Below are 26,335 nucleotides of genomic sequence, written 5' to 3'. Positions count from 1 at the left end.
GTGGGGAGGAATTTCATGTCAGAGATAGTGAACTGTGTTTTTAAAAATCCTTCTCAAAGGTCAATTAGCTTTGCGATTTTAAGAGTTTTATTGAGGTATAGTTGACATACAGTAAAATGTATGTATTTTAAGTGCATAAGTTTGTAAGTTAGGACGTATGTATCATCTCTAAAAAATTCACCACAAAGTTGTGAACATATCCATTATCCCCAAAAGTTTACCTGTGCTACTTTTTAATCCCTTTTTCCGACCCCATCCCATCCTCTGAGTGTCTCCAGGCAATCAATGATCAGCTTTTCATCACTACAGATTAGTTTGCAGTTTCAATAATTTTATATAAATGAAGTCACAGAATATATACTCTTTTATGTATGGCTTATTTCACTCAATGTAATTATTTTGAGCAGGTTCAGCTTTGTGCATGGCATGGGAGCTGTGCAGTTTCACAGGATCGTCTGCCTAAAAGGGCCTGACACTTAGTTTAATGCTGTCTTGTCACTGTTTTGAAATTCTTAATAATTTATGAGCAAGGGGACCCATATGTTCATTTTGCACTGTCTCACAAATTATGGAGCTGGTATAGAATTAGAGATTCATCCACACCATGGTGTATATCAACAATTCACTCTTATTGCTGAGCAGTAAGTACCCCATTGTATAGATATGCCACAATTTGTTTATCCACTCACCACATAATTTGCTCATCCATTCATATTTAGACATTTGAGGTTTTTTTCCAATTACAAATAAAACATCTGTGAACATTTGTTGACAAGTCTTTGTATAAAGATATGCTTTCATTTTTCTTAGATAAACACTTAGGAGTGAAATGGCTGGGTCACATGGTAGGTAGGTATATGTATGAGTTTTTTAAGAAACTGCCAAAGTGTTTTCCAAAGTGATTGTACCCATTTTACATTCTCACCAGCTATATATGGGAGTTTCAGTCATTCCACATCTGGGCCAAGACTTGGTATGGTCAGTCTTTGAAACTTTACATATTCTAGTAAGTATGTTGTACTATCTTATTGTGGTTTTAATTTTCATTCTTCTAATGACTAATGATGCTGAGTTTCTTTTCATGTGTTTACTTATCAACTGTATATTTTCTTTGCTTTAGAGACTGTTCAAATCTCTCACCAGTTTTCTTAGTGTACAATTGTGTTATTAGGTTTTGAGAGTACTTTATATATCAGGGTACACGTCCTGTGTCAGATATATGATTGGCAAATATTTTTTCTCAGTTTGTGGGTGGCTTTTCATTCTTTTAATGGTGTCTTTCGAAAAGTAGAAGGTCTTAATTTTGCTGAAGTTCTAGTTACCAGTTTTCTTTGACAGGTTGTATTTTTAATGTCATATCTAAGTACGTTTGCCTAACCCAAGGTCACAAAATATTTTGTCCAGGTGTTTTTTTGGTGAAAGATTAATAATTTGAAGTTCTACATTTAGGCCTGTTACCCATTTGAGTTAATTTTTATGTTTAACTATTACAAAAGGTATGATATGCAGACCAAAGTTCTTTTTTTTTTGCTCACACTTATCCAAGTGTTCCAACATCATTTGTTGAAAACCCATCACTTCTCTACTGAGTTACTTTTGTACCTTTGTCAAATATCAGTGTCCGTATATGCATAGATGTAGTCCTGAAATATCTACTCTGCTCCATTCATCTATTCATCTATCTTTATACCAGTACCATCCTATATGGATTATCATAGTGTTATGATAAATCTTGAAATCAGTTAGTGTTAATGACTTGTGTTAGTGATAGTGTTAGTGCCAGTGGTAGTGATGTTAGTGATATGTAATGCATATTTTTAGCACAAGGGAATAACGCTTGACTAGTAAAAGCAATAATATTAGTGCAAAGTAATACCATTAAGAGAAAAAAATAATTTTAAGCAGTTTTTCTATTTGTCAGTATCACAATTGGGATGAATGTGAAAGAGAAGATAACTGGTGGATTTGTGAGGAGAGTGTGAAATGCAGCAGAAGTAAGTAATGGAAGTACAATTGAAAGTAAACACAAAGCCGCAGCTGGTGTGACTCAGTGGATTCAGTGTCCGCCTGCAAACCACAGGGTCATTAGTTTGATTTTCAGCCAGGGCACATGTCTGGGTTGCTAGCCAGGTTCCTCTGTGTGGGGCTTGTGAGAAGCATCCAAACATTAATGTTTTTCTCCCTCCCTTCCCCTCTCTCTAAAAATAAATAAAAAATATTTTTTAAATCTGCAGTAAAGTATATATAACATAAAATTTGTTTAAAAAGTAAACACAAAGAAAGGTAATGAGAACTGAAATATGAAGTTTGAGAAACCCCTAAATACAGGGCCATTAATCTACAAAATTGAGCACTGTGGTTTGGAAGGAAGCATGGCATTAATTTAATTTCTCATTGATGTGAAAACAGAGGTACAGTGACATCCTCACCTAGAGTTTATCTAAAATCTCCTCTAAAACAGATAAATCTATACAAATTTGGTTCTAGTTTGCCAGTTGAAAGTCAAATCTTTGTGAGTAAAATATTTCAAATCTATAGATGTGTTATAAATAAGAACTTCATTCCTGAAGAACCATTTTACACCTTACAAAACTGATCATGAAAATGAAGCAAAACATATACATATGCTATCATAAACATCAATTATGTTAGACTCATCACAATACAAAAAATAGTATTTTAAATGCTTCTTTGGGGAGCATTTTCTACATAGACACATACAGTTGTCCTTCGTGGATTTTTTAAAAAATCCACAATACAGTGAAGCCACAATGAGTACGCCGAGACACAGCGAGGGACAACTGTATACTTCACTGGTGAGTACCCATATAGAATTTATATGTTGTTAAAATTATGTAGGTTTAAGAGTGTAGAAAGTGTTTATGAGCATATAAAGTGTTTATAAGAGTGTGGGAAAGGTTTATGGGAGTGTGGGAAGGGTTTATAAGGCCTTAAAATATGTATAAATGGTAAAATAAATGTAACGCCACTACCTCGCAGATTTCCACCTATAGCGGGGATCTCTGGAACATAAGTCCCATGATAGATGAGGGATCATTGTATACAGTACGGGTAACTTGAGAATGAAGATGTCTTTTTTTTCTTGTGACTTTTCCTACAGTAACCACACACATTTTTAATTGTGTCCAGAAACTTTGAATTACCTTCAAAACTGGAGCTACTTGTTTTGAAAATCTGTGGCTTATTTTAAAATCCATGAGAGCCTCTGAAAAGTCTTTGATTGGTAAATGCTGCAGAGGACCAGATTCCTTGGTGAGGTCTTCATTTCCAAAGATCCTTCAGGCTACACCACCTGCAAATTGAGTCAGCGGAATCACCCTAAACCCTGACGTGCTGGTGAGTGTCACTAATCCATTTACCCTGTCTTTGGCAGTTGTTAGGTTAAAGAAGATATATGATCATTAAGATAGGAAAGAAGGCAAAAGTGGAAGTCACGAGTTAAGCTATAATAAATCAAGGAAGTGATGTTTATTGTAAAACTATCATTTGTTGTGGGAGGGCTATTTATAGATCCTGGCATCATGCAGATTTGTCCAACCTGCTCAACAGAAGATGTTAAACCAAGTTCATCAGAAGAATCAGCTGATCCAGAATTGTCTATTAGGAAAGGCTGGTGCGGTAAAGCAGTCTCGTCGCTGTGGAAAGGGCCGAGGCTGTTGTTTTCAAATATTTTTATGCTCACTCATATTTTTCAGTAATGATCAAAGATTTTTCATTAAATCTATACACTGTTGCAAAGGATATAAGTTATGGTTATTTTAACAGCTCTGTTAAGGTGTAATTGACACACAATAATCTGCACGTGTTTAAATTGTACAATTTGATGAGTATTGACATATATAGATATGTCCATGAAACTATCACCACTGTCAAAATAATGAAGAGAGCCCATCAACACACCCCACCCACCCACCCCTGCCCAGGGTTATCATACCTGTTTGTAATCTCAAGAAAATCCATGAAGCCTGGAAGTTAATTTTGTTGAAGGTATTTTAAAAGAAATTACATGTGTTTAATAGAAATAGAATTATTCAACTTAAATATTTCTTTCATGAGCTTTAGTGGTTTTGTGCCTTTTAAAGAATTTGCCATTTCCATTAAGTTATCCAACTTATAGGTATAAAGGGAATAGGTATAGTATTCCCTTATTGTCCTTTTAGTATCTGTAGCACCTGTAGTGATAAAACTTCTTTCATTCTTGAAATTGGTAATTTCTATCTTTTCCTCATCAGTCTGACTATATAATTTTATAAAATTTCTTCCCTCAGAAAACTTTTAGTTTTGTTTATGTTTTATTTTTTATCACTTTCCTCTCTGATGTTTATTATATCCTATTTTCTGCTTACTATGGGTTTCATTTGCTATTTTTCTAGATTCTTAAAATAAAAGCTGAGGTAATTGATTTGATCCCTTTCTTCTTTACTAGTATATATGATACGCTATATTATATTATATTATAAATATCCCTCTATCCGATCTATATGGCTCAGTTGGTTGGGTGTTGTTCCATAAAGTGAAGGGTCACTGGTTCCATTCCTGGTCAGGGCACATGCCTAAGTTGCTGGTTTGGTCCCAGCCAACACAAGTGCAAGAGGCAACAGATTGATGTTTCTCTCCCACATCAATGTTTTTCTCCTTCTCTTCTCCTCTCTCTAAAAACAAATAAAATTTTAAAAAGTCCCTCTAAAATTGATTTAACTGTTTCCCACACATTTTGATATGTTGTGTTTTCATTTTCATGACATTCAAAATACTTTCTAATTTATATTTTTGTTTCTCCTTTGACCAATGGGTTATTTAGAAGTGTGTGTGTGTGTGTGTGTGTGTGTGTGTGTTTGGTTTCCAGGTATTTGGGGCCTTTTAAATATCATTCTGCGTTTATTTTTAGTTTAATTCTGTTGTAGTCAGAGGACATACTTTATATGACTCGAATCCTTTTAAATTTATTGAGATTTGTGTAATGGCCTAGAATATTTTCTATCTTGATACACACACACACACACATACACACACACACCATGTGACTTCAAAAGAATATGTGCTCATTTTTATTGGATGTAGTAATTTATCAATTTCAATTAAAGGTTAATAGTATTGTTAAAGTCTTCTACAGCCTTAATGATTTTCTTTCTACTTGTTCCATCACTATTGAGAGAGGAGAGTTGAAATTTCCAACTATAAACATGGAATCATTGATTTTTCCTTAAAGTTCCATCAGTTTTTGTTTCATGTTCTTTGATGTTCTGTTCCTATGTGCAAAACCACATAGATGTGTCATGTGCTTTGGATTATGTGACCCTGTTTTCATTGTGTAGTAACATTCTGTACCCTGGTGATATTCTTTTATCTCAAGCCTATTTTGATATTAATATAGCTATTCTGGATCACTTTTGATTACTGTTATCATGACAAATCTTTATGTACCATAATGAAATTTCATATTTAAAGTGGGTTTTTTTTGTGTGTGTGGATAGCCTTGTATGTTTTATTGGACATCAGACATTGTATATTGTCTTGTGTCAGGTGATGGATACTTTTGTGTTCCAGCATGTCTCTAGTACTCTGCCCTGAAAACTCTAACTGCCTTGGTCCCTGTGGACTCCCAGCTCTGTTTCCTCATCTCAAGGAGACTGATGACACACAATACCATGGCCTGGAAAATCTATCCAGGCAGTAAACCAGGGCACTCATGAGGCTCACTTCAGTTTTGTCCCATCTTTAAATGATCACTGTCCTTCATGGGCTGATGTCCAGTGTTATGACACAGGTTATTTAGAATTGTGTTGTTTAATCTTTACATAAGATGGAATTTTCCATGTATATGTGTGTGTGTGTGTGTGTGTATTTCTGTTACCTCTCTAAATTCTGTTTTAGTCAAGGAACAAAATCTATGATTTTATCCTTTACATTTTATTAAGAATCATTTTAAGGCCCAGCCTACTATCTTTGTTACAGTGTCCTGTGTCCACTTGATAAGAATGTTTACCTTGCAGTGTTTGGATGGCCTATCATAAATGTCAGGTCGAGATGGCTGATAGTGTTCTCTCAGTCTTCTATATAATTTTTCTATATAATTACTGATTTCCTATTTGTACTATCTTTACCTGAGAGAGAAGTGTTAAAATAGCCAACAAAACTGTATATGTAGATTTCTCCTTTCAGTTTTATAAGTTTTGCTTCCTTTTTTTAAATTCTGTCATTAGGTTGTTACACATTTCATATTATTATGTTTTCTTGGTAAATTGCCTCTTTTATCATTACAAAATGTCACTCATTGTCCCTGGAAAGTTTTCTGGGGGTTTTTTTGTTTGTTTTGTTTTGTTTATTTTGTTTGATAGTAATATAGCTAGTCACTTTCTTTAAATTGGTGTTCTCAAAGTATATCTTTTTCCATCTATTTACTTTTAACCTATCTTTGTCTTTTTTTTAAACAAGTTTCTTATACACATAATATAGTTGGGTCATCTTTTTAAAAAATCTAGTTTGACAATCTCTACTTTTAATTGGAATGTTTAGACCTTTTGTATTTAATGTAGTTATTAATATGTTTGGATTTAAATCTATCCCTTACTATTTGTTTTCTATGTGTTGCATTAGTTCTTTTTTAAACATTCTATTTATTTCCACCATTATTTATCACTTTTGTTTGACTTTCTTTTTGAGGGAGACTATTGCTCTAGGGCTTACAGAATACATTTTTAACTTATTAGTCTACTTTCAAATAATATTTATATCACTTTATAAATAAGAACTCTTCCATGTAAGAACTCTTCCACATAAGAACTCTTCCAACAATACATTTTTATTTTCTTTCTCCCATCCTTTGTGTTATTGTTTTTCCTGTATTTTACGTCTTCCTATGTTATCAGCCCCATCATATACAGTTAATATTTTTGTTTTTAAAGAAGTTTAGCCCTGGCTGGTATGGCTCAGTGGACTGAGTGCTGATCTGTTCGTCAGTTCCATTCCCTGTCAGGGCACATGCCTGGGTTGTGAGTCAGGTCCCCAGTAGGGGGTGTGTGAGAGGCAACCAATGGATGTATTGATGTTTCTCTCCCTCTCTTTCTTCCTCTCTTCCCCTCTCTCTAAAAATAAATAAATAAAATCTTTTAAAAAAAGAAATTTTAAAAAGAGTAGAAATGAAAGATCATTTTGATGCTCTTCACAACTATGTGAGGATTAAAATCATGGATACCATAGTCCTGTCTGAAGAAGTTACTTTTGTTCATTTGTATGTTTGAACATTTCTTATTGTATAGGTCTGCTGGCAATGATATTTTTCATATGTAATTCATGATTTCACCTTTACCTTTCCCCCCCAAGTGTCCAGGGCATGAACCTGGCATGGGCAAAGACCCAAAGCCAAGCCGGGATAAACAGGAGTTACTTTGTCCCTGGCTGATACGAGACAAGCACCACCAAACCAGGTGCAACTCTTCCCAGAACAGGGACATCACCTTCATTTTCAAAATTCATTTTGCTGACAGAAAATTCTAGGTGGACAATTTTTCAGTTCAGGTCTTTAGAGGTACTGTTCCGCTGTTATTTTTTATTTTGCATAGTTTGATTAGAAGTCTACTGAAATTTGTATTTTTATAATGTCTTTTTGTTTTCTGAATCCTTTTAAGACTTTGTCTTTATCGGAGATTTTCAGCAATTTGACCATGATGTGCTTTGATGTCTTTTTTATTGTTGTTGTTGTTGTTGTTAATTTTGGTTAGGATTCATTTATGTTCTCAGATCTGTGGGAATATAGTTTTCATTAAATTTGGGAAAGTTTGGGCATTTAAAAATGTTTACTTCCCCATTTTTTCACTGACTGTGAAACTCCATCCACATGTTACACTGTTTTATATTTTCCTACATGTCCTGTTAATTTTTTAAAATTTTTTTCTTCGGTGTGTTTCAGTTTGTAGACATCCTGTTGCTATATGTTCAAGTTCATTTATCTTTTGCAGTGTCTAATCTGTTAATCCTATCTAGTGTAAGTTTCATCTTAGATATTATATTTTCATCTCTAGAATTTTCATTTGCTTTTTTTCCTATTTTTTATTTCTGTTCATTTGTTTGTACTTTTCTTGAGCATATTATAGTTCCAGTAGCTCTTTAAACATTCTTATGTGTTAGTTCAATTATCTCTTCACTTTCACTTTCTGAGTTTATTTCTAAGGACCGATTTCCCATCTGGTTATTGGTCACATTTTCTTGGCACTTCATGTGTTCAATAACTTTTTATTGTAGTCTAGTCATTGTAGAATTTTACACTTTTGAGTGCCATGTGTTTTTTTTAAGCAGGAGAATGTTCTTTTTAAATTTCATACTTTGTTCTGATTTTCATGTAAGTTAGTTATGTGTTATGTATCTTGATCTTAAGAGTAACTTTTTAAAGCCTTTTTTTAGAAGATCTAGAGTGGCTTTTTCTCTCAGGCTACTCCTCACTGCTAAAACATTACTCTTTGTGGGTATATACTAAATACCCAGGATATTCTATTAGGTATCTTCCCTCTGGAAGAAGGAACTCGATTATAGAACTCAAATGATTTCCACACTTGAAGGAATTCTTGGGACTTTTCAGATTTTGCTTCCTTAGTAAAACCTCTTACCCTCAAAGTTCTTTACTCAGACTGGCAGAGTTTTACCCTATCCATGACTAGGTTAGCATTCAGCCATAGTCTCAAAGGAACTCCTGGGCAGATTTTTGGAGTGCTTTCTCTGGATGGCAGCACCTTCCTAGTGTTCTATCCTCCAAATTCTAGCCCTTTGTCTTTCCCAAACTCTGATTTTTATTTCATTATTTTTTTTACATGAAGTCTATATAACATCTTGTCTCATAGAGGAGAAACCACCTCAATAGTTTAGATTTTGCTGCTATAGCAAGCTCAGACAGTGTCAGACAGTTCTGATCATCTGCCACAGAGTGTTGCTTGCAGCCCAAACCCTGACTTTTTTTTTTATCTTTTCATACAATAGGACCTTCTGGTTCCTTTTGAGTTTCCCATCCATTTGGCATAGTCCAGAAATCGACTCTAGACATGATACAGCAATCATAGGGTTTATTGCATCTTTCTTTTCTCCTTGGGATCACAGTCTGTTGTCCCATGTTTGATATTGTCTTTTGTATTTTGCCCAGTGTTCTATTTAGTTATGGTAAAAAGATAAATCCAGATCTTGTACTCACATATGGCTGGTAATGATAGTATCCCATTTTAATCATGTCATATTTATTTACTACATTTAACAAAAATTTATGGAATACCTACTTTGGAAAGCCCAGAAATGTAGAGATAAATGAGTCATGGACTAAAAGTTACAGTATTGTGGTAGCTTTCAGGTATGGTTCTCAAATTCTTTACTATTCCTTCTACAAAGAGGTGAGATTTCATTCTTTTCCCTGAGTGTAAACACTGTGACTCCTTGACACTATGACTGAATGATGCTGTGCCCTTTTCCTAGCTCAAATCTTAGGAAAATAGTAGTTTCCTTTTCCTGTCTCTTGAAATGCTCAGTCCAATATGCTGGGAGGAACCAAGTAGACCATAGGAGGTCTTATGTGGTTGTTCTGGCTGACGACCCCAATGATCCAGCTACCTGCCAGCATCAATTGCCAGACCTGTTAAGTATGTGAGTTTTCAAAAGACTGCAGCCCCAGGTGTAGTCATCCCAGTCTTTGAGCCACTCCTGCTGACACTGTGGAAGAGAGACAAACTGTGCTTGGAGAGCTCTGAGCACATTTCTGATCTATAAGCAAAATTATTATTACTGTTACCCTAAAATACCAAGTTCAGAGTGAATTTTATGTGGTAAAAGGCACCTGGAACAAATATAATGCCATTAAGTCTGTGATAGAGATGACCAGTAATCAAGATTTAACAAATATTTATTACATGACTACTGGTCAGACACTGGGACAGGGAAGGCTTTTGAAAAATGAAATGTGAGTGTAGGTTTAGAGAAGGTATAGAATCAGAACAGGAAAGGCAGAAAGACATGCTTGCTTGAAGCCATTGAAAATATGGGGACATCATAAAATCTGATGGAGGTATAGTTAGAAACCCTTCGCTTCCTCACACAACCAAAAGGCAGATAACAACCAATCTAAAATCAATGAAAAACCACAAGTGCCAGTAAATCAAACTGCATGGAACTCCTACAACCACAGAATTAAAGAAACAGTCAAACAGAACAACCAGACCTGTAAGGTGGTGGATAGAGAGAAATCACAATGAGGTGGAGGACTGTGGGGGCAGTGCTGGCTGTGGAGAGGTGGCAGGCTGCACAGGAGGGGCTGACTTAAGGGGAAACTGAGAGCCAGAGCTGGCTGTGGACTATAGTGGTTGGCACAGTGGGAGACACTTCCAGTCTCAAAGGAGAGTTCGCTGGAAAGTGTGCTAGAGTTGAGCAGGGAGCCACATTGTTCCCTATCTTGTGCCTTCCCCACAGGAAGTGACACAGCACAGCAAGGAGGGTTGCCCTGCCCGAGTGAATACCTCTTACAACTTAGCAGGCACCCCCAAAAAGAAATAGGGCCCAAATAAAACAACAGAGCAAAACCTCAGAAAGAGAGCTAAGCAATGAGGAGATAGCTAACCTATCTGATGGAGAATTTAAAGCCCTGGTAACCAAAATGCTCACAGAACTGATTGAGCTTGGTTGAAAAATGAAAAGACAAATGAAAGATACCCAAAATGAAATAAAACAAAATATTCAGGGAGCAACAGTGACAGGAAGGAAACCAGGACTCAAAGCAACGATTTGGAACAAAAGGAAAAAAAATAAACATCCAACAGGAACAGAATGAAGAAACAAGAATCTGAAAAAATGAAGAGACTTACAAACCTCTGGGACAACCTGAAACTTTCCAATACCCGAATTATAGGGGTGCCAGATGGAGAAGAACAACAGCAAGAAATTGAAAACTTATTTGAACAAATAAAGAAGGAAAACTTCCCCAATCTGATGAAGGAAATAGATGTCCAGGAAGTCCAGGAAGCCCAGAGAGCCCCAAAGAAGTTGGACCCAAAGAGGAACACACCAAGGCACATCATAATTACATTACCCAAGACTAAAAATAAAGAGAGAATCTTAAAAGCAGCAAGTGGAAAGGGAAGAGTTACCTACCAAGGAGTGCCAATAAGGCTATCAGCTGATTTCTCAAAAGAAATCTTGCAGGCAAGAAGGGGCTGGAAAGAAGTATTTGAAATCCTGAAAGGCAAGGGCCTACATCCAAGAATACTCTATCCAGCAAAGCTATCATTTAGAATGGAAGGGCAGATAAAGTGCTTCCCAGATAAGGTCAAGTTAAAGGAGTTCACATCACCAAGCCCTTATTATATGAAATATTAAAGGGACTTATCTAAGAAAAGGAAGATCAAAACTATGAACTGTAAAATGACAACAAACTCACAACTATCAACAAATGAATCTAAAATAATAAAAGAAAGAAAAACAATGAAACAAAAATTAAGCAAACAACTAGAACAGGAACAGAATTAGAGAAATGGACATCACATTGAGGGTTTTCAGTGGGGAAGAGGAGGGGAGGAATGGGGTGGGGAAGGTAGAGGGAAGAAGCAGCACAGTTGGTGGGCATTATATATTCAGGGAGAGGTCAAAAATGGCATAGGAAACAGAACTCAAAGAACTTGTATGTACAATCCTTGGAAATTAACTAAAGGGGGATGCTGGAGGGTTGAGGGGTGCTGGGTGGAGGGAGGATAAAGGGGGAAAATTGGGAAAACTGTAATAGCATAATCAATAAAATATAATTAAAAATATGGGGACATCAGAAAAACTCAAGTATGGAGAAAGATTGTGAGGAGATGAGGTACTCAGGGGCCAGTTCAGTAAGGATATAATACTAAAGAATTAGAATTTAATCTTGAAGGCAGGAGACTAATTTGCATACTTTTAAGCATGCAGTTAATTTAATTATTTATTTAATGGATGTATTTCCCATAGTCAATACTCCAAAGAAGCTTATCTTGCATAGAGCTTTTATTCCCTGTTATGTTTCCAGCACCTAGAGTGGTGGTACCTGGTGCACTTAAACAATTTATAAATATGTATTGATGACTGATTGACTGACTGATTGACTGACTGAAGAACCATGTGAAAATTTCATAGGAATGACATGATCAGATTTATGTGCTAGAAAAATAATTCCAGCAGTGGTTTGGAGAATGGCTGGGAGATAGGTAGGTGGATCACTCAGTTTGGCTGCCATAAAATATGATAATAGACTGTGTGGCTTAAATAACAGAAATTTCTTTCTTTTATAGTTATAGAGGCTGCATCCCAGATCAGGGTGCCTGCATGGTTAGGTCCTGGTGATCACTCGTCCTGGCTTGCAGGCATAGCTGGCTTCTCACTGTGTGCTCACATGGCAGAGAGAAAGAGAGAGAGAGAGAGAGAATATTTGGAAAACATAAAGTGCATAAAGAACTAAAACCTTTCTCCAATCTTACTACTGAGAGAGGATCATGTCATATTCTCATGTATTTCATCTCATACTTTAAAAATCTGGGTCATTTTGTAATTCTGCATTTTTTTTCTTATCACCTTTGAAAAATTTATGTATTTAGATCTTTTTATGTAAATATAAATATATATTATTACCTTTAATAGCCATGGAGTTTTTACATTGTGTGTACTGTAATTTACTTGACCAATACTATTATAACTATTGCTTATACTTATTTATTGCTTACTATATGATAGGCACCTGAGGTTTTCACTTGTATTAATACATTTGATCTTCACAACACTGTTGTTTCTTCTGTTTCTCCCAGAAGAGGAAACTGGGACACCATGAAATCAAGTAATTTGTTCAATCTCTTAAATGTTGGACATTTTAGTGATTAACAATGCTTTGATAATTTAAGCAATGTTGCTGTGAATTACCTCTCTTCATGTTCTTAAGGAATGTCTTTAGGATAAAGTCCAAAAAAGTACACGTCCTGGGTCTAAAGGTGTTCACATTTTTAAAAGCTTTTGTTACATACTTCCAAATATTTATTTTAGGAAGAATATAGTAATTTACATTTAATTCAACAGTGTGATTGTATGATTCCCCACATTCCTGATTCCTAACATTCTTTGTGACACAAATGTATCCATATGCTATTTTAATGCATTTTTACTTTTAGAAATGGAACTTCAATCCTAATGGACTTTTGTAAGCACACTTTGTATACCACTAATATTATTATTATTTTTAAATATTTTATTTATTTATTTTTAGAGGGGGAAGGGAGGGAGAGAGAGGGAGAGAGAAAAACATCAATGTGCGGTTGCTGGGGGCCTTGGCGTGGAACCCAGGCATGTGCCCTGACTGGGAATCCAACCGGCGATGTTTTGGTTCGCAGCCCGTGCTCAATCCACTGAGCTACGCCAGCCAGGGCACCACTAATATTATTAATACTGTTGTCGATACTTTGGAAATAATTATTTGCATTCTACTTTTGGAAGTACTGGTTTTGGCCATAATTTACCTAACTTCTATTCACATGCAAGATGGGTCCAAGTGGGTCGCAAAATCCAAGATGCTCCATAAAATTTCTATGTGACAGAGTTTTTGTTTGTTAAATAAACATAAGTAAAATTACGAAATAAACATTTTAAGTGATTAGAAATCACTAATCAATTTCTAGCTCCATTTTTCAGGGTTTTTTTGTTGTTGTTGTTGTTTACTTTAGTGGGTATTTCTTGGGTTGTGAAACTTACTTTCCAACCAACACAACTGCTCAGTGACTGCACAGTTAGTCACTACTAACCAACGCCCAAGTAGCAAAGCTTTCCAGATTCTGAAGCCGGGCGTTCGGACTCTCCATTCCAGCTCGCTCCAAGGGAGCGCGCGCCCTGACACTCCCCTCCTCCGGGATTCGAGCCAATCGGTTCAATTCACATGACTTCATCTAAGCAAGTTTCTTGTCACCTTAGACAGCAAATTACTCATAGCCTTTTTTTACCTAGATAACTCCAAATGAAGGATGTCCTATCCCCCTCCACCGGGACTACAAATGTATGGCAACCAACAGAAAGAGGGGAAAAAGGGGTCCCACTCAACAACAAACGCGACCCTTTCTCTTAGTCGTCTGATTCACTGTTGGGATTGGTAGTCGGCTTCGGCGCGCCTTCAGGTCCCGTCCTCCGGAGACTGCCGGCCAAGGCAAAAGCAGAAAACACGGGCATTACGGCTACTCTCCTGTGTGACTAACCAAATAAGGAGTATGGAGGAGGGGGCTTTTTGGTTGGGCCTGTTTTGGTGGGGCAGGTTTTTGGCACATTCTGGTCAGGCAGCGCTGAGGTCGCACAGATTCCCGATAGGCTCCACGCAGGGGGCCTTCTCGGCTCCCTAGCTGTGGCTGCCGCCGCTGCCGCGGTTGCTGGGGTTTGGTGAGGCGAGAACCTGTCGTGGACCTTGTCGAGTACTTATCTGTTGTCGTTTTTGCCTGAGGAGTCATCCTTCCTCCGTCGCACCCTGACTCCTGTGGTGTCGACGGGGAGTCCCTGCAGACACCTCAAGACGCCGTGGAGATGCCTCTCTTTGCCACCAATCCTTTCGATCAGGATGTTGGTAAGTGCTTCAGCCGTTCCCTGTGCACCCGCCCCCGAACTGCAAGTCCGCTCCGCCGTCTCTCTGCGTACCTTCTGGACTGCCGGGCCTGGGACAAGCTGTTTCCTTTTATTGAGGCTCCAACCTTAAGAGTCCGGAGTTGGTTGCGGGCTTCGAGCATCCTCTTTGAAAGAAATGGGACTCAGACTGCGAAGTGGGCTTTGAGCTGGAACCGTGGGTTAGGGAGGAACTGCCTCAAGGGTTGCTGTAGGGAGCTTCAGAGGAACAGCTGGTGTAGCATCTGGTGCTGGGACAATGCTTCTGGAAAAGCGGAGCCGAGGGCTGACTAGCATCTCGACTGGGGTAGGATTGTAAGCCTTATGATAAAATGTTTCCCTGGACAGATTTTAAACATCTGGAACTAGGAGAATGTTTTAGGTTAGGTTCCTTACAGGATTTTAAAATGTACTTTGTACCTAACGGGAGGAGAGAGCTTCTGTTTAAGGGTAGACTCTTAAAAACGTCGGGAGAGCTGAAAATGGAATACTTGGCAACCGCTGAGACGGAATAGAAGACCTGAGCCACTGGGCTTGCCTGTCTTAGAGTAGGTCCCTGTACTTTAAGAAGCGTGGACGAGGACCTTGAATCTGAAAATGCTGATTTGTTTTGAATTTGAAATGCTTTTTTCTTTTTCTCTGAATCATTGGTACTAGGTATTGATCAGACTAATTCAACAGGTTAGATTTTTATCTTTTTCTGGTTTAAGGGTAACAACTACCAGGACTTTGAGTTTCCGGAAAGAGAATTGAGGGTTGATTTGAATGCAGTTAAGGAACTACCTTGGCCCACAGGTGTGGAATGAAAAGCAAACCAAATACCATGTCCAAATTCCTTAAGGCAGAATTTACCAATTACTGTAGTAAAGAAATATAAGGACAGCTTTAGAGTTGTGCATATGTATATAATTATTATTTTTGGCTTGTGTATTTTAATTGTGAATGGTAGCTGTCAGATATTGCTTTTTTAAAAGATTTTATTTATTTTTAGACAGAAGGAAAGAGAGGGAGAAAGAGAGAAACATCTGTGTGTGGTTGCCTCCCACACGTCCCCCACCTGGGACTGGCCCGCATCCCAGGCATGTGCCCCAACTGGGAATCGAACAGTAGACTCTTTGGTTCGCAGGCCGGCACTCAATCCACTGAGCCACACCAGCCAGGGCCTAAAACAATTTTTTAATACCTGCTTCTTTGGTCCCAGTACCTTGATCCAGTTTTTATATAATCTGGCTTCCAACTACCCAGTCACTTTTGTATTCTGCTGACTTTTACAATGCATATTTCCATTGAGTTCAAATAAATTTCTTAATGTCAAACCCTTTCTCAGTACCTACAACATTCAGTTCAAAGCAGGCTCCTTCTTGCCTTTATATGTTTGCTCCTGTTATTTCTTCTACCTTTTTACATATCCTCATGATTAAAGGCCAACTCAGAATCCAACTCACTATGCCTGAATTATTTCCTGATTACTGTAGCCTAGAGTTACTCAGTAGCAACACTCTTGATGGTATGGACCAAATAAATGTCTTTGTTGGGGGGGGGGGGGAGGGTAGTCTGAGCTGTCCAATGGAAGGTATTTAGCAGCATCCCTGACATACACCTACTAGATGCCAGTGGCATCCCCCACCCCCAGTCATAATTTAAAAGGTTTCCAAAAACTTATTAAATGTCCCCTAGGCCTTTAGAATAGTTCTCAGTTGAAAACCATTGCTCTAGATCACCATAATCTCCACTCTTTTCAAAACTGGAACATGTTTTGTCATTAACAAATTATGTAGCACTAAAGGTAGTTATATCCTGTGTTATGTTCCTCAATTATTTTATTGGTTGCTACATAACAGGTGCTTAATAAATATTTGTTGAATTGAGAATGTGTCACTTGAGCCTGCTAGATAGTGTCTTGAGTGTAGGAACATTGTTTTGCTCCAAAAAAGCTTACTTTTTAAAGTTAGTCAGGTTTGGGTACTTGAATCAATTCTCTCTTCAAGACCCATATATCAAAATATCATGAATGGTTATCTAAGAAAACCTGTGAGAGACTCCCAGTAAATAATCCTTGGAAAAAGTCCAGTAGACTACCATGTTAAATTTTTTTACTAGGAGACCATGTAGAATATAGTACATAGAATACATTATCACTATTCCTTCCTTCTTTGTCCATCAGTGAGTATTTCAGTGATATTGAAGAGCTCCCACTAAATCACCTAAATCACTTGATACAATTATTTGCCATTATTTACCATTTAACATTAGTACACATTTGTACTTTTTCAAAATTATCTTCCACTTTATTCATAAGCTGAAATGGTTAATCAGAAATTCATGAACTGATTTATGTAATACAACATTTCAAATAAAGAATCAAGATACTGGCAGTAGTTTTTCCATTGAAGAAATGACCAAACATGTGACTACACTGTGAGCTCCACGAGGACAGGGTTTTTTGGTTTGGTTTGTTCAGTATGATATTCCCAGATGTAGTGTGTCTGACACTAATAAACTTTCAGTAAGCATTTATTGAATAAATGAATCTTGTCTTGGATGTCACATTTCTTGCCAAATTTCAACTCTTGAATTATAAAACAACTCATCCTCTGAAGCTTTTATTTTAAAATCCCTAGCGATGTCCATCTTGCCAAATCCAGTGGTCAATTTCTAGTCTATTTCTTTGTTGCTCTGTTAGCATTCCTCTTTGATGTACATTATTCACTTGTTTTCCAGGGCACTGAACTTTTTCAATTTTCTGCTTAAGCCCTTTTTTAGTTTTTTTTGGCCTCTCCTTTTTGTGCTTTCCAATTGTTGGACTGAGCCTGGAGCTTAGACTTAGAACTTATTCAAAATTTTTTTCCCTTAGAGTCTTAGGAGACAATTTAGCTTAGCTTTAATAATTCATTTTTTAAAAAATTAAATTTATTAGGGTGATATTTGGTTAATAGGATTATGTAGGTATCAAGTATAAATTGTCTATGGTACATGATCAGTATATTGCATTGTGTGCCCACCACCCAAAGTCAGATCATCTCCTGTCACCATATATTTGGCTCCCTTTACCCTTTACTACCCTCCCATCCCCACCCTCTTTTCCTCTGGTAATTGTATACTGTTGTTGTCTGTGTCTGTGAATTTCAGTTTTATATCCCACACATGTAAATGAAATCATATGGTTCTTAGCTTTTTTCTGACTGACTTATTTAGCTTAGCATAATATTCTCAAGGTGGGCCCATGTTGCAAATGCCAGTATTTCATCTTTTCTTATGGCTGAATAGTAGTCCATTTTATATATGTACCACATCTTCTTTATCCAATCATCTAGTAAAGGACTCTTTTGTTGTTTCCACGTCTTGGTCACTATGAATAGTGCTGCAGTGAACACACAGATATAAATATCTTTGTGAATAAATGTTTTCAAGTTTTTCAGGTAGATACTCAGAAGAGAGATTGTGGGTCGTATGATAATTCTGTTCTTAATTTTTTGAGGAGCCTTCATACTGTTTTCCATAGCGGCTGTACCAGTTTACATTCCCACCAGCAGTGTATGAGAGTTCCTTTTTCTCCACATCTTCAACAACACTTGTTGCTTGTCTTGTTGATAATAGCCATTTTAACAGGTATAAGGTGGTATGTCATTATAGTTTTAATTTGCATTTCCCTAATAGCTAGTTAAGTTGAGCATCTTTTCATATATCTGTTGCCCATTTGTATACATTTTTGGGAGAAGTGTCTCTTCAGGTCCCCTGCTTATTTTTAAATTATATTATTTGAGCTTTTTTGGTGTTGAGTTGTATGAGTTTTTAAAATATATTTTGGTTATTGAACCCTTGTTTGATAGCTGTTGTTTGCAAATATCATCCCCCATTCGGTTGGCTGCATTTTTTGTGTTGGTGCTAGTTTCTTTTGCTGTGTAGAAGCTTTTGAGTTTGGTATAGTCTCTTTCATTTATTTTTGCCTTTACTTCCCTTGCCTTTGGGATCAAGTTCATAAACTCTTTTCTAAGATCGAGGTCCATGAGTTTAGTAACTATGTTTTCTTCTATATAATTTATTGTTTCAGATGTTATATTTAGGTCTTTGGTCTATTTTGAATTAATTCATGTGGACAAACTATAGTTTCATTCTTTTGCTGTTGGCTCCCTTGTGAAAAATTATTTGCTCATATACATGTGGGTTTATTTCTGGTCTCTCAATTTTGTTCCATTGATCTGTGTGTCTGTTCTCCTGCAATACTATGCTGTTTTGATTATCATAGCTCTGTCATATAATTTGAAGTTAAGGAGTGTGGTACTTCTGGCTTCATTCGTTTTCCTCAGGATTGCTTTGGCTATTCGGGGTCTTTTGTGGTTCCACACCAATGTGATAATTTTTTTTGTTGTATTTCTTTAAAAAATGACATTAGGAGTTTGGTAGGTATGACATTACATCTGTATATTGCTGTAGGTAATGTGAGCATTTTAACTATGTTGATTCTTCCAATCCATGAATGTGGAATATCTTTCCGTTTTATTATCTCATAGTTTTCATTATATAGGTCCTTCACATCCTTTGTTAAGTTTGTTCCTGGGTATTTTACTCTTTGTTGCAATTGCAAAAAATTTTTTTTCATTTCTTTTTCTGAAATTTCACTTGTTAATATTTAGGAATGCAGTGGATTTTTGTACCTAGATTTTGTATCCTGCAACTTTACTGTATTTGTTTATTGTTTCTAATAGTTTTTTTGGTGGAGTCTTTAGAGTTTTCTGTATATAAAATTATGCCATCTGCAAAAACATGACACTTCTTCATTCCCAGTTTGGATACATTTTATTTTTTTCTCTTGTCTGATTGCTCTGGCTAGGACTTCCAAAGCTATGTTGAGTAAGAGTGGTGAAAGTGGACATTTTTGTTTCATTTCTGATTTTAGAGGAAAAGCTTCAGTTTTTTTACCCCTGAGTATGATATTAGCTGAGGGTTTGTCATATATGGCCTTTATTATGTTGCAAAGCTTCTATACCCATTTTATTGAGTATTTTAATCATAATTAGATGTTATATCTTATCCAGTGCTTTTTCTGCCTGTTTATATAGAAATATAAATATATTTGCATTTATAAATATGTAAATATTCTGCATCTACTTATATATTTATAAATAGATGCAGAAAATTATATGATTTTTATTCTTTGTTTTGTTTTTGTGGTGCATTACACTGATCGATTTGTGTATGTTGAACCTTCCTTGTGCTCCTGGAATGAAACCCACTTGATCCTGATGTATAATTTTTAAAATATATTGTTGTATTTGGTTTGCTAGTGTTTTGTTTAGAATTTTTGCATCAGTAGCCATCAAAGAGACTGCTCTGTAGTTTTCTTTTTTTGTGTTAACCTTGCCAGGTTTTGGTATCAGGGTTTTGTTGGCCTTACAAAATGTGTTAGAAAGTATTGCCCTTTCTTCAATATTTTGGAAGTTAGAGAAGGGTCAGTATCAAAAATGTTTGCTAAAATTTGCAAGTGAAGCTATCTAGTCCTGGACTTTTATTTTTGGGAGGTTTTTGATAGTTTTCTCACTGTTGATTGGCCTGTTTAGATTTTCTAATTCTTCATGATTTGGTCTAGGAAGGTTATCTATTTCTAGGAACTTACCCATTTCTTCCAGGTTACTGAATTTGTTACTGAATTCAGATTCTGGAGCTACATTTCCTGAATTCATAACCCAGGTTTCCTACTTACTGGCAGTATGACCTTGGTCTAGTTGCTTAGATACTCTGTGCCTCAGTTTTCTTACCTTTAATATTGAACATAGAGATAGTAATGGTTCTTTGTTTCTTTCCCCAAACCTGCTCATTCCTTCATCATTACTATTTCAGCAGGTGGCACCATTGATATTTCCTGTCACTCATCTCTATTGTCTAGGAATCAACACTGATTCTTCTTTTTCCTTCATTCTCCACATCCATTCTATCAGGAAGATCTTTAGGCTCTACCTTAAAAATATGGGAGTTCTGGCCAAGATGGAGGTTTAGGTAGAAACCCTTCGCTTTCTTGAACAACCAAAAGGAGGATAACAACCAATTTAAAATCAACAAACAACCAGAAGTACCAGAAAATCAAACTGCATGGAACTCCCACAACCAAGGAATTAAAGAAACAGTCAACCAAACCCACCAGACCTGTAAGACAGAAGACAGAGAGGCAGTGGACTGCGTGGGTGGGGCTGACTGAACGGGAAACTGAGACTCAGAGTTGACTGTAGACTACAGTGGTTGCTGTGGTGGGAGAAACTCCCAGTCTCACATGAGTTTGTTGGAAAGTGGGCCAGAGACAGGCAGGCAAGCTGCACTGTTCCCTCTCTGGCCCCTCCCCAACAAGCAGTGCTGCAGCGCAGCAAGGAGGGTTGCCCTACCCATGAAAACCTAAAGCCCTGCCCCCTTACAACTTAACAAGTGCGAGGAGACAAAGAAATATGGCCCAAATGAAAGAATAGAACAAAACTCCAGAAAGACAGCTAAGCAATGGGGAGATAGCCAACCTATCTGATGGAGAATTTAAAGCTCTGGTAATCAAAATGCTCACAGAACTGATTGAGCTTGGTCAAAAAGTGAAAGAAGAAATGAAAGATACCCAAAATGAAATAAAACAAAATATTCAGGGAGCAACAGTGACAGGAAGGAAACCAGGACTCAAAGCAATGATTTGGAACAAAAGGAAAAAAATAAACATCCAACAGGAACAGAATGAAGAAACAAGAATTTGAAAAAATGAAGCCTTATAAACCTCTGGGACAACCTGAAACTTTCCAATACCCGAATTATAGGGGTGCCAGAAGGAGAAGAACAACAGCAAGAAATTGAAAACTTATTTGAACAAATAATGAAGGAAAACTTCCCCAATCTGGTGAAGGAAATAGATGTCCAGGAAGCCCAGAGAGCCCCAAAGAAGTTGGACCCAAAGAGGAACATACCAAGGCACATCATCATTAAGTTACTCAAGACTAAAGATAAGAGAGAATCTTAAAAGCAGCAAGTGGAAAGGAAAGAGTTACCTACCAAGGAGTGCCAATAAGGCTATCAGCTGATAGTTCTTTCTAGTTCTCAAAGACCATCACCAAGGCCTTATTATATGAAATGTTAAAGGGACTTATCTAAGAAAAAGAAAAATATCAAAACTATGAACAGTAAAATGACAACAAACACAACTATCAACAACTGAACCTAAAAAAACCCACCAAAAACAAATAGTAAGGAAACAATTAGAACAGGAACAGAATCGGAAAAATGGACATCACATGGAGGGTTTTCAGTGGGGAGGTGGAAGGGAGGAATAATGGGGGGAAGAAGAAGCATAGTTGGTAGGCATAAAATGGATGGGGAGAGGTCAAAAATGGTATAGGAAACAGAGAACTTACATGTACAACCCATGGAGATGAACTAAGCGGGGAGATGTTGGAGGGTTGGGGGATGCAGGGTGAAGGAGAATTAAAGGAGAAAATTGGGAAAACTGTAACAGCGCAATCAATAAAATATACTTAAAAAACACATATAGAATGTCATCACTTCTCACCTCATCACTATTATCTTATTCTGGTCATCATTAACTCTAAGACTATGGCAAAAACCTTTTGTTAGGCTTCTTTGCAACCACTCTTGCTGCCTATAGTCAGTTCTCATCTACAAAGGTCAGTGATTTTTGAAAAATGTCAGATAATGTCACCTGCTCAGCACCCTCCAGTACCTTCCTATTCCACTTACAGAGAAATGCAAATGTCTTATTGTGTTGCACAGTCTGGCCCCTTCTTGGGTCTCTGATGTGATCATGATCCCTAGTCACTCTCATTCTAAGCCTTTTGGATCTGAAGACTCCAAGATCACACTGCCTATGTATCTATATTATGCTGTTTTCTTTGCCAGTGATATTCTTCCCTTAGGCATTTGAAAGTCTTCCCATGACATCATTCAAGACTGTTCAAATCAGTTTTTAAGAGAGACTTTCCCTAACCAGCTTCTGTAAAAATAAAAAATTCATCTTTACCCAGTCACTGTTATCTTGTTTTTATTTTTCTTTGTAGTATTCAGAGATATGCTGCATTGATTGATTGATTGATTGACTGTGTAGAATATAAACTCCATAAGGATAAGAACTTTTTATTTCTATCCTCCCTAGCACTGTAGGGACAGTGCCTGGTACGTAGTAAAGACTCAATAAGTATTTAGCAAAGATGAATTATTGATACTTTTCTAGATCTCCATTCTTGTATTTCTGTCTGGTGTTCTGTTATAACCTAAAAAAAAAAAATCAATCTATCAAAAAACTGACCTTACCTTTTCCAGCTTGGAACTTCCTTCATTATTTGGTAATTTTACAGTGTTCTAGTTATTTTGACTTGAAACCTGAGGGGCATTTTGAGTCATTTCCCTGCCCCTGCTAAAGCATCAAGTTTTGTTTTATAATAGTAAATTTGCATTCCTAGTCATTATTTTGGGTCAGTTTGTATCCTACAGAGTTGGACATGTTTTTCCTTTGTCTATTCAGTATCATAAACTACAGCCAGATTAATCTTCATAAATGTTAATGTCCCACTATTCTCCTGGAGTATGGTGTGATGGAAGCTACCTTGGGCTTTGGGTATGAATTGCATCTGCAGCAATTGCTTTTAGTAAGTGGACAAAGTATGGAGTTGGGCAAGTATAGAACCCCTTTGAGTTCACTTCCCACCTTTCTCCATTACCCATTTTTTAAAAAATATATTTTATTGATTATCCTATTACATTTGCCCCACTTTTTTCTCTCCTCTGCCCTGTACCCATCCCTCCCACCATCATTCCCCCACCTTAGTTCATGTCCATGGGTCATACATATAAGTTCTTTGGCTTCTCCATTTCCCATACTATTCTTGACCTTCCCAACTATTTTGTACCTACAATTTATGCTTCTTATTCCCCGTACCTTTTCCCTCATTGTCCCCCTGCTCCTTCCCCACTGATAACCCTTCATGTGATCTCTGTTTCTGTGAATCTGTTCCTATTCTAGTTGTTTGCTTAGTTTGTTTTGGGGGTTGGTTTTTTTTTAGGTTCTTTTTGTTTTTTGTGTTTTTTAGGTTCAGTTGTTGATAGTTGTGAGTTTGTTGTCATTTTACTGTCCATAGTTTAGATATTTTTCTTTTTCTTAGATAAGTCCCTTTATCATTTTGTATATTAAGGGCTTGGTGATGATGAACTCCTTTAACGTGGCCTTATCTGGGAAGCACTTTATCTGCCCTTCCATTCTAAATGATAGCTTCTTGGATGTAGGCCCTTGCCTTTCAGGACTTTAAATACTTCTTTCCAGCCCCTTCTTGCCTGCAAGGTTTCTTTTGAGAAATCGGCTGTTAATCTTATGGGAATTCCTCTTTCTTGCTGCTTTTAGGATTCTCTCCTTATCTTTACTCTTGGGTAATGTAATTGTTATGTGCCTTGGTGTGTGCTTCCTTGGATCCAACTTCTTTGGAACTCTCTGAGCTTCTTGGACTTCCTGGAAGTCTATTTCATTTGCCAGATTAGGGAAGTTCTCCTTCATTATGTTTTCAAGTAAGTTTTCAATTTCTTGCTCTTCCTCATCTCCTTCTGTCACCTTTGTGATTTGGATGTCAGAAGGTTTAAAGTTGTCCTGAAAGGCTCTTATCATTTTTTTGAATTCTTATTTCTTCATTCTGTTCTGGTTGAATGTTTATTTCTTCCTTCTGCTCCAAACCATTGATTTGAGTCCCAGTTTCCTTCCCTTCACTGTTGGTTCCTTTATTTCACTTTTCATAGCCTTCGCTTTTTCCTCCATTTTGTGACCATACTTAACCATTTCTGTGAGGATCCCGATTACCAGTGTTCTGAACTCTCCATCTAATAGGTTGGCTACCTCTTCATTGCTTAGTTGTATGTTTTTCTGGAGCTTTGATCTGTTCTTTCATTTGGGCCAAAACTTTTTTTTTTTGGCGCACCTCTTACATAGTAAGGGGCAGAGCCTTAGGTATTCGACAGGGTGGGGCAACCTATGTCACTGCTTTGTGGCTCTGTATGTGGGGGAGGGGTCCATGAGGGAAAAATGCCACTTGCTCAGCTCTTGGTGGTCCCTCAGTCATGTCCCCTGCTACCCACAAGCAAATTGGGCCCTTCTGATGCTGATTCCTGGGTGGGTGGGTTTGTGTATGTTCTAGGACCCTGTGAGTCTCTCCAACAAACTCTCCTGTGAGGCTGGGAGTTTCCAGCTCCCTCAATCCCCACATGTTTTTTCAGTCCGAGATTTTGAGTCTTCATTTTCCCAAGCTGGAACCCTGGGTTGTGCCATCTGTCTGGTTCTTCGGTTGTTCCTTCCAGTTTATCCACAGGCAAATGTGGGACCTCCCATTTTGGCAGCCGCTGCCTCGCCTGTCCCCAGTCCTCCAGCCCCCACCTTGCCATGAGCCCTCATTCCCCTGGCTGCAGGTCTCTGCCTCTCCTACCTGTCTGAATGAATGTTTCTTATTTAACTCCTTGGTTGTCGGACTTCCATACAGTTCCATTTTCTGACAGTTCTAGTTATTTTTTTATTTTAAATTTGTTGTTGTCCCTCTTTTGGTTGTGTTGAGTAGGTAAAGTGTATCTACCTACTCCTCCATCTTGCCTGGAAGTCCCTCCATTGCCCATTTTTTGATGAGTGTCTCTAAGTTGATTGAATGACAGTCTTTCCTGTAGCCTAAACGTGGTGGGCCATGATCCTGTCAGCATTTCTCACCTCTCTAAATCTTTGACAGTCATACATTTTGAGAAGATAAAAAGAAGCTGCTTATCAGAAGAAGTTCCCCAATCCATTGAGGTTACTGATATTTAAATGAGGGTGTGTGTGTCATTTTCTGGGTATTGCTAGGCAAATTTATCAATCTCTTTTGTTCACTATTTGTATAAGGATAATATGAGGATGAAATTAGTTCATTAAGAAGCTTTTAATTCTTTAGAAGCAAATTTTTTAAAATTTTTTTCACTTTTCCTTTTTCTACAAACCCTGTTTTTGTCTTAGAAAGTAAATAGTTTTGATTTCATTGGTTATTCACAAAACCATGTTGAACTGCTGCTAACAATAGTTTATATTCTTATTTTAAAAATACTTGTTTTATAACTTGACAATTCCACAATTGTGTTTGTTGATTTTGGGGCATCATTAATAAATGATGTGAATAGTTTTAGAGTTCTGAATAGATTGCATTTCTGATACTGACCCTGTTTATGCATAGGAAGATAACCAAGGTAGTTCATGAGTGTTCAGCATAGTATCCGCTCATGGCTGTACCAGACACTCCTGGGTGCGACTTAATTCAGAAACTGTAAGATCATACTTAGTTATTATATAGGCAATTTATATTTGATCCCACATAAGCCTGCTATTTCCAGTTAACGATTAACATTTTAATGTTAAATTTTAATAAGCATAACTATTATGCTTTAAGGTGATAGGTTTTAAGATTTAACTGTGTTCTTTAAAAAAAAAAAGCACTATGCTCTTAAAAAAGGCTGCTTGGCTACCAGTCAGTAGGATGATAAATTAATTATTTAAAGGCACTACTAGATCAAAGTAATAACTTGCTTTTCTTTTCAAAGAAGTAAATGTTAGACTGGAGGGTATTGTTCAGGGTGACTCAATCTTGTTGGGCTTCAGAGGGGTTGAGGGTCAAAGGGGTAAGGCTATGAGATTCCTCTGTTAAATAGTTCCACTTGAAATTGCTTTACATAT

At 37.1% G+C, this 26,335-nt stretch overlaps 1 protein-coding gene and 2 non-coding genes across 4 annotated transcripts in view; 1 reads left to right on the top strand and 2 right to left on the bottom strand.

Annotated features, from left to right (window-relative positions):
• Positions 1-7,339: 7,339 nt before the first annotated feature.
• On the bottom strand, positions 7,340-7,474 carry LOC123831392. Its single transcript, XR_006787913.1, has one exon. It is a non-coding gene; the product is annotated as a small nucleolar RNA SNORA48 (small nucleolar RNA).
• Positions 7,475-8,821: 1,347 nt separating this feature from the next.
• On the bottom strand, positions 8,822-8,947 carry LOC123831386. Its single transcript, XR_006787907.1, has one exon. It is a non-coding gene; the product is annotated as a small nucleolar RNA SNORA28 (small nucleolar RNA).
• A 5,419-nt stretch (positions 8,948-14,366) lies between these two features.
• STAM (signal transducing adaptor molecule) overlaps positions 14,367-26,335 on the top strand; it is a 58,262-nt gene continuing 46,293 nt past the window's right edge. For both annotated transcript variants that reach the window (XM_045857889.1, XM_045857887.1), the window contains exon 1: positions 14,367-14,596. In XM_045857889.1, coding sequence (XP_045713845.1) covers positions 14,557-14,596 — 40 coding nt within the window. In that variant the 5' untranslated portion in view covers positions 14,367-14,556. The remainder of the gene's footprint in view (positions 14,597-26,335) is intronic.

The sequence above is a fragment of the Phyllostomus hastatus genome, unplaced genomic scaffold (assembly GCF_019186645.2).
Source record: "Phyllostomus hastatus isolate PE091 unplaced genomic scaffold, TTU_PhHast_1.1 phas_scaffold_1674, whole genome shotgun sequence".
NCBI lineage: Eukaryota > Metazoa > Chordata > Mammalia > Chiroptera > Phyllostomidae > Phyllostomus > Phyllostomus hastatus.
This window is presented reverse-complemented; position numbering and strand designations above follow the sequence as displayed.